This window comes from Herpailurus yagouaroundi, unplaced genomic scaffold (genome assembly GCF_014898765.1).
Source record: "Herpailurus yagouaroundi ecotype Mexico unplaced genomic scaffold, PumYag 28, whole genome shotgun sequence".
Lineage (NCBI taxonomy): Eukaryota > Metazoa > Chordata > Mammalia > Carnivora > Felidae > Herpailurus > Herpailurus yagouaroundi.
The window spans coordinates 166,784,507-166,801,407 of NW_024412376.1; the positions used below are offsets into that span (position 1 = coordinate 166,784,507).

At 48.6% G+C, this 16,901-nt stretch overlaps 1 protein-coding gene across 1 annotated transcript in view; it reads right to left on the reverse strand.

Moving 5' to 3' along the window:
• HTT (huntingtin) overlaps positions 1-16,901 on the reverse strand; it is a 155,176-nt gene that overhangs the window by 52,291 nt on the left and 85,984 nt on the right. The window contains exons 36-41 of the mRNA XM_040489052.1: positions 16,615-16,763; positions 14,128-14,264; positions 12,265-12,381; positions 8,315-8,437; positions 7,804-8,039; positions 6,564-6,706 (exon numbers count right to left, since the gene is read on the reverse strand). Of these exons, the coding sequence (XP_040344986.1) occupies positions 6,564-6,706; positions 7,804-8,039; positions 8,315-8,437; positions 12,265-12,381; positions 14,128-14,264; positions 16,615-16,763 (905 nt within the window). The remainder of the gene's footprint in view (positions 1-6,563; positions 6,707-7,803; positions 8,040-8,314; positions 8,438-12,264; positions 12,382-14,127; positions 14,265-16,614; positions 16,764-16,901) is intronic.

Sequence of the window (16,901 nt, forward strand, 5' to 3'; positions counted from 1 at the left end):
ACAGGTAAGAGAAAGTAATTTTGTCCTAAATGAGACTGGTTATTTGGAGAGGAATGGCTAGGGACAAAATCTAATACAAAGAAAAGTCGTAGAAGGTTTGTGAAGGGAAATCTTTAAAAAGAAATTTTATGTGTGGCCAAGACGGACTAAGGCTAAAATAAAAGGATTTTAAAAGTACGCTGGGTTAAGATTAAAATTCCTCCTTCTTTGATCCAGAAGCTGAGAAGGTGACGGCAGCACCCTCGGTGCCGGCCTCCAAATCCTCCACATTTGTGCTGTTCCTGTTCAGCAGAGGATTGGGTGCCTCTGCCGTAGGAGGGAGGGAGGATGTATGAAGGGCTTTCACTAAGATACATGGGAGCCATTTTACTACACCTGGCCCCCTGTATGCCAAAGAGGGATGCCCACATAGCTGAAACCTATTTATGTGGGTATTGTTGAGAAAGGCAGGGAGATAGGCCTTGACTGTGGCCCTTTAACCCCCTGCCTCAACAGCCAATAATCAATATGTAAGTTACCGCTGGGCCAAAATAAAATTAGCGCATCCTATGAGAACCATGAAAAGTCTTGCTTGGTCATAGTCCATACCCCCAAGGTCCTGCAGGCGGGAAACGGAGGGGTAAGGAAAAACAGGAAAGACCAGGCCAGCTCTCAGACCCGGGGTCAAGCATGGGCTAAGAATGACTACTCCCGGCACCTCGCAAGATTGACAGGGCTTCCTTCTGGCTGCCAGTCGCACAGCCAGCCAAAACATGGGGCCAGGAGATGAGGTTTCTCTGGCCAGCTGTAGCAAATTGAGATGAGGGACACCCTTCTTCCTTTTTCCTAGAGGTGGGTAATTCCCCAACCAAGGCATTACTAAGCAACGTAAGGTGGATCCTAGTTTCCTGGCAACCCTTTCTAAAGTCCAGCAATCAGGAGGGGACACAATTAAGGGCCCCTTACCTGTATCCAAAACAGACCTAGACAAGGAGGGAGGGAAGTCTCCCACCTCAACCTCCTCCTCCTCCTCCTCCTCCTCGGGTCCTCAATCTCTTTATATATGTATATAAAAAAATACAATTCTGCTCCCTGCTACCCACCTTATCCAGGACCTCCCCGTAATGTAACAGGCATGTTTCCCCTACAAAGAGCTAGAATGCCAGAAGAAAAAACCTTTACATTACAAGGTTTAAGACAGATAAAAGGAGATCCAGGTAAATTTTCTGATCGGATAAGCATATAAAGACTTTTCAAAATATTACGTTTGTTTTTGAGTTGACCTAGAAAGATATAATGCTTTATGTTAAATCAGACCCTTAATGAGACAGATGTTTTGAAAAAAAATTAAGGAAATCTAAGATTTAGCCCTTAAATTATGCTAAAATTAGCCAGTATTTCGCAAACACAAAATGAGAGCCCGATGGCCTTCTTGGAGAGGTTGAGGGAGGCTCTCACTAAATGTATGGCTATCTCCCCTGACACCTACAAGGCTGAGATGATTTTAAAGGACAAATTTGTCACTCAATCAGCCCTAGATATTCAGAAAAAATGCAAAAATTGGCTGTTGGCCTTGAAGGGATCCTGGAGGAGCTCTTACAAGCTGCCAAGCGGATATATTACAACCAAGATCAAGAGAAAAATAAGAATAAAAAACAAAACAAGACAAACAAACAAAAACAGCAAAGGAGGCTTAAAAAAAAACTCTGAGGCCTTAGTTGTGGCCTTACGTACTATGTCAGACCGGACATCCCAAGGTCCTGGTACCAAGTGCCATTTACATGGCCATTTGGAGCACTAAAATGAGAATGTCCTCCGAGGGGACAACCAAAATGAAAATCCCATAAGCCACGCCCCTTATGTGGAGACAATCACTGGAAATCTGAATGCCCTCGGGGACGGGGACCTCTCTCTGTGAGGGCTCAGATAACCAATGTCCCTGGGAGGGACTGACCGGGGCCTGGGGATCTTCATGGTGGCTCCCCAAAACCAAGTGTCCATCAGAAACCCAGAGCCTCAGGTAACTCTAAATATAGAAAGAAAACTGTTTGATTTCCTTCTTGACACCAGGGCTACCTTTTCTGTCGTCCTTTCCACTCCAGGCCAACCATCCAGACACAGGATGACAATTAGAGGCTTCTCCAGAAAACTTCTAACTAAATTTTTCTCTCAGTCCCTGGGGGGTATATGGGGAAACTTGATTTTTTTCTCATTGTTTCCTGATAACGCCAGAGAGCCTTGCTCCCTTGCTAGAAAGAGACATTATAACTAAATTAGAGACTATGGTGCTACCAACTCCAGGGCAGATAAACAATTAGGTGAGTTTTGGAAATTACTGGCTATTGTAGGTTGTAGATACCAGGGTTCAGGAAAACAGTTTGCCGGCTGTATCAATGAGTAAGGGAGACTCAATCCCACCTACTCCCCCCTCCAAAAAAACTGGGGTCTGACTCCTAGACACTCTCTCCGGCCCTTGGGATGGTTACAAACAGAGCAGGGCAATCACTATTACCAAGCTCCCTGAACTAAAAGATGATTAAAACACAGCATCAGGCCTTTCATTTAGGGAGGGACAAAACTTATCAAATGGCCCAAAGGATGTTTACTGAAAAAAATCTGTCAAGGACAGTTCTGCAAATGGTATCAGCCTGTGAAGTGTGGCTTAGAAACAATCCTTTCAACCACAAACTTGCTCTCCCAGGCAGTCAAGGAACTGGAGGCCACCCAGGAAAGACTAACAATTAGGTTTCATTCCTATGCCAAGGTCAAAGCAATTCCAACATCTGTTGGTATGGGTTGATATTTTTACTAATTGAGTAAAGACTTTCTTCTGCCAGACAAAAAAGACACAAAAAATAATAAAAGTTCTGTTTTATAGAGTAATACCCAGGTTTGGCTTGCCTAAACTTTTGCAAATTAATAACGGTAAATGGCTGCTTTGACTCTTTCTTTGGTAGAACTCCTGGCTCTTGAAAAAGTTTTATACCTCAAAATAAAGCAGACTGTCTGCTTATACTCAGCAAAACTGTAAATAAGTCCTCACAAGCATTAGATGCTTAAAAAAAATTTTTTTTTAATTAAATTAGGACCAAACTCTTGGAAATAGAGCCACCACTGATTACTTTTACTGCGCTCCTGCTTCTCTATCACCTAGGTTATGAAAGGTTCCCCGACATAAGTTGTTTACAAAGTCAGGGTCTCTCCTAGATTGTTTGACAGGTTTGAAAACTGTAGACGTTATCTTAAGATGCCACCTTGTTGGTCAGTATAATCTTTACCCTGGGTTTTCCTCCTTGTGTCTGCTAATGTTTATGCCGCCTCATGCCTGCCAGCCTTCCTGTAAAACCACGCTGTGGGTCACTGAACTGACCCTCGGGTAGACTCTAACTGCTGTACCCCTACACTGTCCCTTATCAGCTTGAAGAAGCCAGAGTGGTCACCGACCCTGCTCTCTAACAGCAGTTACAGGCCCTGTTCCAGCGGAGAAATAAATAGGGAAAGGGTTGACATTAGGCAGGGAGAGAGAAGGGACCTTCAGGGAGGCAGACTGCAGCTGCAGGCAGGAGGCTGAAGGGGCAGATGGGGTTCTCCCCTTATGAAATCCTGTCTGGGCACCCTCCCCCCATTATCAAGGGCATAAGGGGGCATCTAAATGAGGTAGACAATCTAACCGTAAGACAACAGATGTGGACCATTGGCTCTACCCTAACCACCTTACACCATCGGGTCAGGGAGCGATTCCCTGTGAGTCTGACCGCAGACGCTCACCCCTTTAAGCCAGGAGATGCAATATGGGTAAAGGAGTGGAATGTCCAACCCCTAAAATCCCTCTGGAGGGTCCCGTTCACTGTCATTGTGTCCACCCCTACTGCAGTAAAGGTAGCTGACGTGGGTCCCTGGATTCACTACAGCAGAGTGAAGCCAGCATCTCGAAACTGGGAATGCATTCCTGATCCATCAGTGCTATGCAAGCTGACCATACGGAAGAAGCAGTCTGCCAACTCCAGAGCCTCCGGGAGATCGCAGCCCTGCTTTAGCCACTCCAGAAGCTGACCGATCTACGCGTGGCAGAAGCTTGAGGAATCTACGGTCCGATGAAAACAAAAGACTGTCCTTACTTTCTGTATGTTTCCTTGCTGTGAGGCACTGTCACCCCTTGTTTCTCACTATTACTGTGATTCCTGCTCTACTCTTTGCCACAGAATCGGCTGACTATGCCCCAGCTGGCTGGAAATGTGGTGAGAGGTTTCTGTTAACACTCACCTTCCTTTTGTGGACAGGGTACCAACACGGGAAAACAATGGTGGTAAGAGACTAGAAAATTAGATCCCCACAAACCTTATAGTAAAACAAAATATCCCAGTCCTACTATCGGGGTTTGGCTTCTCAAAAGCTCTATTATTGGAGGAAAACTGTCTTGCCCAGTGGGAAAAAAGTTCATCGTCGTCTCTGTTAAAAACTTAACATGCCCAGGCCAAAGATTTTATAATTCAACTGCCCAAAAAACTCAATGGTGGGGGACCCCAGATCACCTTGAACCAGATCCCCACCCCTTATCTAACTTCTCTCATCTCCGAGAGGCCTGAGACAACGTCAACACAGCCATCGAATGGCGGGTCCAGGGGGACTACACTAGATACGTGGAAGGACAGCCTACATAGTATACTTCCCGCAGGCTGGTCAGGGTCATGTGTGCTGGAAACTCTTCGTCCATCTTTCTTCCTGCTCCCACTTACCAGAGGGAGACATCAGGGAGTCCAAGTGCGTGGCAGCAGGGAAACAAAGGAAGCAGCATGCCTTACACCTTGACAACCAAAAAAATGATGGCCTCCTGAGCCTGTAATCCAGTATCATGGCCCTGCCACCTGGGCAGAAGACGCGTCCTGGGGCTACCACGCTCCCATTTACATGCTAAACCGCATACTCAGACGACAAGCAGTTAACCAATAAAACTGCCAGAGCTCTAAACTTACTTGCCCAACAAGAAACCAAAATGTGCCACGCTATCAAAATCGCTTGGTCTCAGATCACCTACTTCCTTCTGAGAAAAAAGTCTGTAAAACGTTTAACCTAAGCAACTGCCGCCTACACGTAGATAATGAGAAAAAAGTCATAAAAGAAATCACAAATCAAATAAAAAGGATTGCTCATGTCCCTGCCCAGACCTGGAACGGTTAAAACCCCAGGGAGTTACTTGGAGAATGGTTTTCAACTTTCAGGGGATTCAGAACTCTCATAGAAATTCTCCTCCTAATTCTGAGAGGTTGCTTAAGCCTACCCTGCTTAGCTCCCCTGGTTGTACGGTCTGCCTCCAGTCTCATTGAGGCCATAATTCAAAAAAAAAAAAAAAAGACGGCCACTCGTGTAACGATGTTATGAAAATATAAACCTCCAAACCAAGATGATGCTCTTTGACCCAAAATAGAGGGATCCAAGCACCAGAAGGGGGGAATATGGTAGGGCCCCTCCCTAAAGAAAAAGACCTCAAGGCAACCTGACTTTACGCCTACGTGACCGACACCCCTCACGACCTTGTAACATGAGACCGCTTAATCAGACCACATGTTTACGCGTTACCACATATGGGAGACAAAGAAGTAAAAAATATAAAAAAAACTATGCCACATGGCATTCGGGACTCAATTCTTTGGGTACAAACTCAACTGAGCGGTGCCAGCAGGAATAAAGTTGCTTCCTGAAAAAAAACAAAAAGCCTCACTGTCACGACTCTGCGAGAATCCTGCTACAGTTGGGTCAACTTTAGACATGACTATAGAACCCCAACAATGTGAGAGGAGATTAGTGACCCTTCCATCCCTCCACCTCGTCCTTCCACTCCCAAATTAAGTTAGTTTCCCTTTTATTTTTCTCAGAAATAAAAACATTTTCATCCTGTTCTGAAACTACAGTTAAGTAAGTATTCAATGTTTTACTCATACATTGACTATAAAACTGAAAACTGAGGAAACCAATTTGACAATAAATTTCATATTAAAAAAAAAAAACCTGAAAACTGAAACAGCATTTATATTATGATTGATTACATGAATATAGTTCCCAACAAAGCCAAGAAACCTAAAAGGATGGCATTTCTTTTTATAGGTGCTTGGTCATGTTACTTATGTTTCCTAGAGATTACAATTGCCTCTTGTTTTTCCTACTAAGAGAAAAAAGATATGGCGGTACCCTGTAACTCAAGTGTTCCAGCTTCCCACTCATTCAATCTAAATCAAGGCATTCTTCTTGAAAACACCCATTTTCTCTTGGAGCACGCTGACTGTCCTACTATGGATCGGCTGCTTCCTATGCAAACTGCATGGCTGCCATCTTGTGACTTCTCTCTTGGGGTCATTGTCCTTTTTACTTCACAATCGTACGTAAAGGTACAAAAAGATCTCGGGCCTCCAAATTTTTAAAAGAGGAGGAAGCCCTCTGGTTTATTCTTTTCACCAACCAAACATCTTCCAGTGCACAGTGAGCAGGGCAGAGCTTGCACCGGGCAGCCAAGTTCCTGCCCCCGAGAGTGCCCGGCGCGGGACAGGGACCGCACAGATGCTCTACGAAGGTCGGTCTGAGGCACCTACCAGACTTGAAGATGTGGATGAGACACATCAGCAGAGTGCCCAGTTCTTGGCAGTAGAAAGTATGTTGCTGTTCACTCATTTCCACTTTGAGCTGCTTTGTAACAATATCCTCCAAAAGAATGCCAACTAGTTGTAGTAGAAATCTTCAAAGAAAGGGGAAAATGTGATGGCGAATTAGGTGACTGTTACAGAGCACTTATGTGACATACAGTAGACACGGGGGGAGTAAAGACAGAAGTGAAGTGAACAAAGTGTAACATTTAGTACCATCCCTTTGGATTAAGTCACCCTCCCTCTCTGCACATCACCTTCCTCATTTATGAGATGGCAGGACACATATATAACTTCAGGACTGTTAGGATAAAATGACATGCAGTGTTTCTTTAAAGCTCTGCAAACCAGAAAGTATCACAGAAATAGAAGCCGGCAACCTGCTGTAGGAATTTAATGTTTCATCCATTTTAGCCACCTGCTTAAACGTAGCAGAGGGAGCCACAGGCCACCCGGTTGAACTTGCAACCAAGAGGGTGTCAAGCAGGTTTACCGGATTTACCTCCACAAACGCACAGGCATCTCCGCCGACGACCAGTGAAGGGGCAGCTAAGTGGACGTTACGAGGACCTGCCTAGAAGGAGCACGTCAGCATAAACCACGCCCACTGGACATCTTGCCAGCTCTACCTTACTGAGCACCCGGAATCCAGAAGAAGTGGACACACGCTTCTCTAGATAACATGCGTTACTGGCCCTGACTTGTGATCACTGCCCTCAAGGAGGTTCCAAATAATCTGTGAGGGTAGACACGATGCCACAAGTACAACAAGGGGAGTACGTGGGAACGGTCACGCTGCCAGGAAGGAGGATTTTATGACTGTGTTTAGAATGGCCAACACACGTGAGAATAAGAAGGAGACTGACTTTTAGTGGGTCTTCTTAGCTTTTTAAATTCTCTTCAGGCAACACCCACCCTCACTGCCAGCACAGGGGGCAGGCGGGCCCTCAGTGCCCACTGCCGTGGTGAGCCACAGTGTGGTCTTTAACGAGGACATGAGACGGGATGTGACCGAGATGCAGGAGAGACATGGACCCAGGGCCACAGATGAGGCACAAGGGCCAGAGCAAGACACCCACACGGACCTCTTTAGCCCACTCGCAGCGCTGAAGTGAGACCAGGAGTGACCGAAGACTTATGGACGGGCCGTAGGCCGCGGGCTGGTTAAAGGCACAGACAGACAGCATACCTTGAAAATGTTTCTTCCGGCAAGCTCTTCATTTGTCTCCCTTCACTGTGTTCTTCTGGTGTCGAAGTACTGTCCCCCTCTCTTAGCCTATTAATTACTGGACAGGAGATTAAATATGGAGAGAAAGAGAGCTCCTGAATACGAGAAAGAACAATGTCTTCAGTTGACTGGGAAATGAGAACCCTCAAAATGGCTAGGATTCCTGATATCCACAGCTGAACAGTGCTCACAGGTGCCTAAAAGAAAGGAAAAAGAAAATTAAACTTTTCCTAATTGCCAGTCCCATGAATGAAAATCACCCCTGTTTGCCATTCTATCAATAAAGCTAATAAATTATCATTAGTTCAAAAGTGTGGTCCCAGATAAGAGCATCAACACCATCTGGGAACCTGTTGAAAATGCAAATTCTTGGCCCCGCCACGGCCCCACAGGGCCCGCAGGCAGCTGACGAACCACCGTGCCACACGGTGACGAATGAATCTAAGACGCCGTCACGACGCGGGCTACTCACCATTGTGTCTGGAGTGACGAACATACTCCGTAAAAGCATGTCCACGGGACGGAGGGAGGAAGGGGCCAGAATCTCAAATAAAGTATTTAACACGCCAAGGGCTTCGTGAGAATCAATGTGCATCTGTTGCAATCAAACATCACAAAAGTTTTCCCGTAAGCCAACAAAAATGTTAACATTTCTACTTCAAGTTAGGTACCTCAAGGTCAAATGCCCTTACCACCCCTGCACTTACATACGTCCTCACGTTAGACGTGAAGCAAGCAAACAGCTTTTAGGACACTGCAGCTGCTGAAGTTTTTTCACAAGGGCAACCTTTTTTTCATTTAGGTCTTTATTACATAAACAACGTACATTTTCTGTAAACATTCAAAGATTTAAAAGTATGGCAAAGCCGGCTGGAACTGCACCACTCTGGGACAATCCCCGCCCGCGTTCTGGGACGAGTCTCCAGTGCGGGCTCTCTGTGCACACGTCATTTAGCGAAGCGGGGTGTCACACACGCTCTCTTTCCTTCTTTGCTTTACCTGCACCTCATCCCTACTCGGCCAGCTGTAACAAACTTTAACAAGCTGCTGTACAGTTAACTTTTGAACAACACAGGGGTCAAACGCACCCACCCCCAACACTGTTGAAAATTCGTGTGTTGGGGCGCCTGGGTGGCGCAGTCGGTTAAGCGTCCGACTTCAGCCAGGTCACGATCTCGCGGTCTGTGAGTTCGAGCCCCGCGTCGGGCTCTGGGCTGATGGCTCAGAGCCTGGAGCCTGTTTCCGATTCTGTGTCTCCCTCTCACTCTGCCCCTCCTCCGTTCATGCTCTGTCTCTCTCTGTCCCAAAAATAAATAAACGTTGAAAAAAAAATTTAAAAAAAAAAAAAAAGAAAAAGAAAATTCGTGTGTAACTTCCGACTCCCCCCAAACTTAATGACTAACAGCCTGCTGCTGACCAGAAGGCTGGCCAATAACAAAAACAGTTGAGTGGCACGTGCTACATACATGTATTATGTGTGGTATTCTCACAATACATAAGATAAAACAAAATGTTATTAAGAAAACCACAAGGAAGACGAAACACATCTACAGTATTGTCCTGTATTTAGAGAAACACATCCGCGTGGAAGTGCACCTGTGCAGCTCAAATCCGTGCTGTCCAGGGGTCAACTGTACGTACTTCTCTTTAACTTCCCCCATGTTCCTACAATCACGTATCCACACACACCTAGAGATTTTTAAGTTGTTTTGAAAAATCATGTTATAAATGTCTCGGCTTTTTTCCCTTAAAATCGTAACGGAAAACTCCCGAGGCAACAGGTTTTAAAATCTAACATTTTTAACGGATGCAAAATATTCCAAGCTAAGGTTCTACCAAAACGTGTTCAACCGCTGCCTTCCTAATGCTCATCACTAAGAGCGTGTCCAGACCCAGTGAACATGGCTGCAGACACGTGCTGTTCTCACATGCCCCCCGCCCCCCCCGCCAGGTAAGGAGACCATCCTGAGAGCTTCTGCAACCCCCATTCCTTCCACCAGGCCTACACCTGCCACCAGCTCCTTCTCTTCTGGGTCCTCAGGAGGAGTGCGCCGGGCCCACACCAGGCGACCCCAGTGTGCCCTGTGAGGGGAACTCCCCCTCCACTTTCACCCCCAGTGAGGCCCAGGCCCAGGCCCTGACCCCTCCTTCCGCCTCTAGCTGCCACCCCACATCTATTCCTTCTCAGCCTCTTCCCCATGCCTCTCCACCAACACCCCTGAGCCACGCTTCTGCGCCCTCCACCCCCGCCAACTGCTCCCTGGTGGCTTCCAGCCTGCCAAATGCAGGGTCAGCTCCCAGCTCATTTGCTGGGCCTATGAGCAGCCCAAAGCTGACCCCTCTTTTCTCCACAAAATGCCTTCCTTCCTTGGTTTTAACAACGCCACCCCCCACCCTGCCCACGCTTCCTTCCCCACCTCCTCCACGGACTCGTCCTCACCTCTCTGGCCCCTAAGCCCAGAGCTTGGCCTTCTCCTCCCCATCTGCACGGGTCCCATGGTGATCTCTTCCCATCCCGACATTCACCTCCTGGCCAGTTCCGTCTGTACAGCTGCAGACTCGGACGCCCAAATGCCTACCTCAGCCTCCCCCGGTGCCTCCTGGGTATGCCGGCTGCACACACCCAGACCAGGATCTCCTCTCCTCCTCACCTCCCCGACGTGCCTCCCTCCTCACATCGACACAGAAGCCGCAAAGCTTACTGCTTCTGCTTGCACCCTGTGTCCAGCAGGTGGCTACTGCTCGCCACGCCATTCGCCCTCCTGGTGCACGCCACCTCCGTGCCTTAGGCGGGTCCCCCTGCTCTGCCCTCACGCCCGTCCTGAGGCTGCCTCAGCTCTCAAATCGTACCAGGCCACTTGTTTGTACCAAACCCTCTACGGGCCTCCCCAAGCCCCCCACGCTGGCCGGAGAGGCCCACCCAACCCCCAGACCCTTGCTGCCTTCCCTGCTCCGCACGAACACTCTGTTCCACCCGTATGGTCTCTCCACGTTCTTTGAACCTACTGGGCAGGCTCCCACCTCAGGGTCTTCACTGATGATGAGCCTAAAAAGCTCTAACCCGGTCAAGTTTATACAAACTTAGCAACGCAGCCCCGGCCTGACACAGCCACCTCTCCTCGGCTTTCCCTACAGTCCCTGCTGTCATCTGGTTTTACGCATGACTAATCTACTTCCTGATGTCTGTCACCTCCATCTCCAGCCAATAAAACTGTCACTCCAAGAGGGCAGGCTTTTCACGGGCGCGGCTCACGTCTACGTCTGCCGCGGGGACTGAGGGACTTCCGCAGGGAAGGTGCACCTGTGCTCAGCCACCAGGCGGGCGCTCACTCGGACGTGCTCGCATGCGGTTCCATGGTGGACGTTTACCAGGCGTCCCACCTTCAACCTCCACCTTCCTTAGATCGTGCACATGGCGAGTAAGAGACTGGAAGAAAGTTTCTGGAGTGCTATTCTAAAAATATAGATCCACAGGCAAGGAATCCAGGACCACGTTAAAACACCCAATTCATTAAAACTGCCATCAGTCAGCGCCATCAGAAGCCAAGACTCCCTCCCTCTGACTGGCTTCAGCATGCCAGGATGACAGGCCCACTAGGAAACGAGAATGGGGCCAAAGTTCTGAAGACCGTAACTACTGCCACAGCGTGTCTACACATTTGCACCAACTGCCAGGAGCCAGGAACACCGCATGTTACCCGGACTACCTGCTTCCTTGGCGGAGACAGTCAAGATGAACAAACAGGTATCTGCTGACTGCATCCAGAGCGCTGAAGACCAGAGCTCTGCTGACAGCCGCCATCTCCTGGAGGGCGTCAGCACACTCCCCTGCCGCCCCCAGAGATACCCCAGCACCCCGTTTACAAAGGGCGCAGGGCATCCCGCCCTCTGATGCCTGGTGGCAGCCATGGCTCAGAAGCTGTGCGACGGGCGGCCTCCATCCTGTACAGCACAGCCAGATCATCTTTCTACTTCCATCGTGGAAATAACTGACTGCGTCATTTGATCACAGAAATTCTGCTTAAACGATGGACCACTGCTAAACTGTTTTATGAGCGATAAGGAAAACTGAAAACACTTGAAGGTCAGTGAGTAGAATGAGGGAGGCAGCACCACCGGACAGGAAAGGACACGGCTCTGGAGTCAGACCGGCACAGCCCCGGCCCTGGGCACGCTCCAGCTGTGCACCCCTGGGCGGGCTAGATAACAGCTCTGAGCCTCAGGTTCCACTCTTGTGAAGCAGGAGACAAAGGCAACCTGAGGTGGTCACTGAGAATAAACGAAAATCCCTGCCCTGAGACCGGCACTGATAAGGATCGCAAGCCGAACGCGTTTTGATTCAATGAAACGCCAGTCACCAGCGCTGCCACTTACAAACGTGTCACAATGACTCCACAGCAATGACGCGGACGGGGCACAAACCTGCTGCTTGGCCAACATCGGGAGGATGACGTCGGCGATCTGCCGGGACAGCCGCTTCCACTTGTCCTCGCTCTCCTTGTGGCATTGCTGCAGGACCAGGATGAACATCTCCAGCACCTGCGGGGTGCAGGCGGGTCAGACTCCAGGGTGTAAAGACACGTGAGGCCCAGAGAGGGCCTGCTGCCCCCGACGCAGCCCCGGCCCGGGGACACACGACACGAGGGACACCGAAAGAAAGCGCAAGGGGCACAGCTCAGCTGCACGCTCATTGGAGTCACCCGCCATCGCGGTACTCCTGTGCTTCTACGGAACTTACAAGGCTTCACCACCAGAGAAAAGGCACAAAAAGAAAATAAAATTTATATAAACTTTTGGAGAAACACAAACGCAGCCTTGATTAAGCTTTTCTACAGATGCCTCGTGACTTTTGTGTCCGTTAATTTCAACTTGGTGCTCTTTTTTTTTTTTTTTTTTTAAGGTTTATTTATTTTTGAGACAGAGAGAGACAGAGCATGAACGGGGGAGGGTCAGAGAGAGAGCGAGACACAGAATCTGAAACAGGCTCCAGGCTCCGAGCTGTCAGCACAGAGCTCGACGCGTGGCTCGAACTCACAGACCGCGAGATCATGACCAGAGCCGAAGTCGGACGCTTAACCGACTGAGCCACCCAGGCGCCCCGACTTGGTGCTCTTTAGAAAGGGAATCTCCTACCAAGTAGTACTTACCTTCAGAAGAGTTATCCACATCGTAACTGGTCGAGCACCAGTTCTGAGCAGAGACATCTAAAAGCCTGTTTTTGTAAATACAGTTTTATCGGCACACAGCCGCACACTTCACGACCGCACCGGCTGGGACATCGTCCACAGCAGCTGAAGTGAGGTGTTTCAGTCTACAACACTGAAAATGCCTGTCACCTGCTTGTTTATAGAAAACACCTGTCACCCTGGTCTACACAAGTGCCATAAAGAGATGCGCCCACTGAGGCCCACTCTCCACAGAGCCGGCCCTGACCACCCCTCCACAGCTGCCTCTCCACTCAAGGGTCCTGGCAGCCCTTCTCCCCCAAGAGGGGAGTGTGCACTCCGTGTAGACTCTCCTCAGCAAGGCTACCCGATCCTCTGTCCTCTCAAAAGGCGGAAAAGCTCCCCGAGCACGTGTGGCTGACGGGCCACTCTCTAGGCCTCCCTCCAACCCATCGTGCTTGGTGCTTTACATCGTAATCACGGGATTTCAGTCAACATTACAAAGAGTCACCGAGATGAGAATGCACGGAAGAAAGTGCTTCCATGAGAGAAGCTTATGACTTTCAGATTCAAAGACCAATAGCCTGACAAAAGTTCTGAAGGCCAGGCAAGCTAAGAGCGGGGTCACGGGAGAGGCCAGACCTCTGCACTCAGGCCGTCCCAAACGGCCTGAAATTCCTGCTCCACCTTAAGGAAAACTAAACCACAACCAGCACAGAGGAAAAGACCCTGGCCTTACCTACATCGACAGGTGGTAAAGAGATGTACAAATGAAGTCTTTACATTATTTCAGATGTGATATTTTTAAAATCATTTTTTAGAATTCTATCATTTCGGTCAATGTCAGGTAACTGATTCTTGGCCATTTTGGAAAACAGGGTTTCCAACATATTTACTCCCTTGAATCACCCCGTGACTGTCAGCCAGGTGGCAGGTGACCCCCCCAAGTGGCTGTACGGCTTTAAATACCAAGTCCCAGCAAGCCTACCGCTCTCTGGCATCTCCCCAGCCCCAGAGCCCAGGGTGGCACGAAGGAACACCCACTAATTGGCGGACAGTGGGCCACAGGACATTTCCTGCTGCGTCTGCAGTGCCAGAGAGTGCCCCCCCCCCCCCTTACCTGATGGTACTGGATGAGTCTCAGCAGCATGGACACCACCACTTCTTTCTGGGTTTCAAGCTCTTTTCCTGCATCAGCTTTATTGGCTCCTCTCAGTACGAACAGGTCATGGACTATCGGCTGTAGAGCCGGTATGGCTGTGGGCACAGAAAGGCAGGCTCAGGAGGCATCACGCGACGTTTACACTTGCAGACAGAGCTCGACACCTCCCAAACGTGTCCAAAACACAAGAAAACCCTAGGGGTGCCTGGGTGGCTCAGTTAAGCATCTGACTTGGGCTCGGGTCGGGATCTCATGATTCACGGGTTCAAGCCCTACGTCAAGCTTTGTGCTGACAGCTCGGAGCCTGGAGCCCGCTTCGGATTCTGTGTCTCCCTCTCTCTCTGCCCCTCCCCTGCTAACGCTCTGTCTCCTTCTCTCTCAAAAATAAATAAAACATTAATAACTTTTTTCAATTCAATAAATAAAGAAAGCCCTAATCCATACGTGGCTTATGATAAAGGATAAATTCAGCTTATCAGCGAGTGCTATGAATTATCAGTATACCGTCATGGAGGCCATAGCTCTTCCTTGAACACTTACTGATGATTTTGTGAAATCTTAAAAAAAATACACCTAGGCTTTCCGTGATGTAACATCAGATCTGACAAAAAGAATCACAAATTCAAAAGTCAAATTCAAACTAAAATCTTCAAACTAACTCAAATATCAACATCCTGTTCTAATGCTTCATCTACCTAAAGATTTACCTGAAAAGATGACTGTGTTCTTCAGCAGAAAATATTTATAGAGTTATCAGATTTCTATGCTATTTTAAGTAATAAACTCACTATCAGTAGATAAAGCCCTTCCCCCCAGTCCTGTCTTATCGAAAATAGCAAAGTAGATTCCTTAGTCTATCACCACTACATGAACAACTTTCTCCGAAATGTCTTTCACTGGGAAGGGGGTGGCCCGATCCTGTCACCAATGTCACTGCAAGGCACTGCCTGCCAATGCCACACACACAAAGGCACGCCCACCCCCAGGGCCACATACACACGGCACATGCAACCCAGTGCCACACACACAGCATAGTTACTGACTTTTCTACAGAAGACCAGCTTTCCAGACAAAATACTAGGGTTTGGTTGCCCACTGATTGTCCATCCAAAGACTCTCTAACCTAGGAAGCCTTAGTCATCCCTCTATTTGACATTTGCACCAGGAACCCCAATTCCCAAAGTGTACAAGTGTGAACTTTTGCTGAGGTGTGAATCTCGGCCCTCGCAAGGCCACTGCAAAAGTGACTCCAGCGACTATGGAAATCAGATGGCATGGAGTCCCTGCCTGTCAACAAATCACCTGCTTTACCGCAAGCGCACAGAACAGGGAACACAGAGAACGCTGCATGCCACAGCGCCCTTCTCACATCTGGGCTCTGCAGAGGTCCTAGGACATACCCCTGCCAAAGTTCAAAAGTCTACTGATTCCTGACAACGGAGCCAGGGAGGAGTCAACAGGAAAATGCTGCAAGATCAGTTTAAAAAATTCAAAGAGGGGACCCCTGGGTGGCTCAGTCGGTCAAGCGTCCGACTTTGGCTCAGGTCACGATCTTGCGATTCTTGGGTTTGAGCCCCATGTCCGGCTCTGTGCTGACAGCTTGGAGCGTGGAGCCTGCTTCGGATTCTGGGTCTCCCTCTCTCTCTGCCCTCCCCTGCTCACACTCCGTCCGTCCCTCCCTCCCTCTCTCTCTCAAAAATAAACATTAAAAAAATAATAATAATAAAAAGTTAAGAGAAGGTTTACAGTTTATTCTTTTTTCAAAAAAAATTTTATATGTTTATTTTTGAGAGAGAGAAAACAGACCACAAGCAGGGGGGGGAGCAGAGAAAGAGGGAGACGCAGACTCCAAAGCAGGCTCCAGGCTCCGAGCTGTCAGCAGAGCCCAATGTGGGACTTGAACTCACAAACCGTGAGATCATGACCTGAGCCAAAGTCAGACACAACTGACTGAGCTACCCAGGCACCCCAAGTTTATTCTGAAAACCACAGCCTCACTGCCCAGGTGAAGGAGGCTGCTTGAGCCGCTGACCATCTTCTGTGGTCCTCACTCGCCTCTACAGGATAACCAGGCAGAACGGAAGGTCCTGCTCCAAGGCCAAGCCACTCCCTCCAGCACCAGGGTCCTCACAGAAGTTGGATTTCTCGGGTTTTTGTGTTTCACGTAATTAGACAAGAGCATCTATGTCAGATTCTATCTGTGCCTTAGATCGCCCTACTGTTTCCTGTATTCTTAGGTCAGGAGGTCACAAGCTCCTGACAGTAGGTCTGCTCTGTCCCTTCTGCGGCATCTCTAAGCAGCGTGCACACGCACACACACGCGCGCACGGCACCCACACGCACACACAGAGCAGCAGTGGACACAGCCAGAAGCTGGAGTGATGAAGACTAGCACCGTCGAGCACATCAGTACTGAAGGTCACCGTGAAAGGGCTGTCCCGTTACCATGTGTCACAGCCTTCCTCCCGCTGGCCATGATGCCGTCACAGAGCTGAATGATTTTAGGGATTCCAATGATCTGTTTTGAATGATAGCGCTCGTAAGACAGTAATACCAGGAAGAAAAAGATGTTTGGAATAATTGCCTCTGATTCCCTAGAAACAAAAACATCCGTTTAGATGCTTCCTTTTAAAATTATGACACATAATCAATATAAACATGAACTTACTCATGATTCCAAGTTGAGAGAGAGCAAAAGAGAAAGGGAGAGAGCCAGGGGAAGGAGGGAAGCA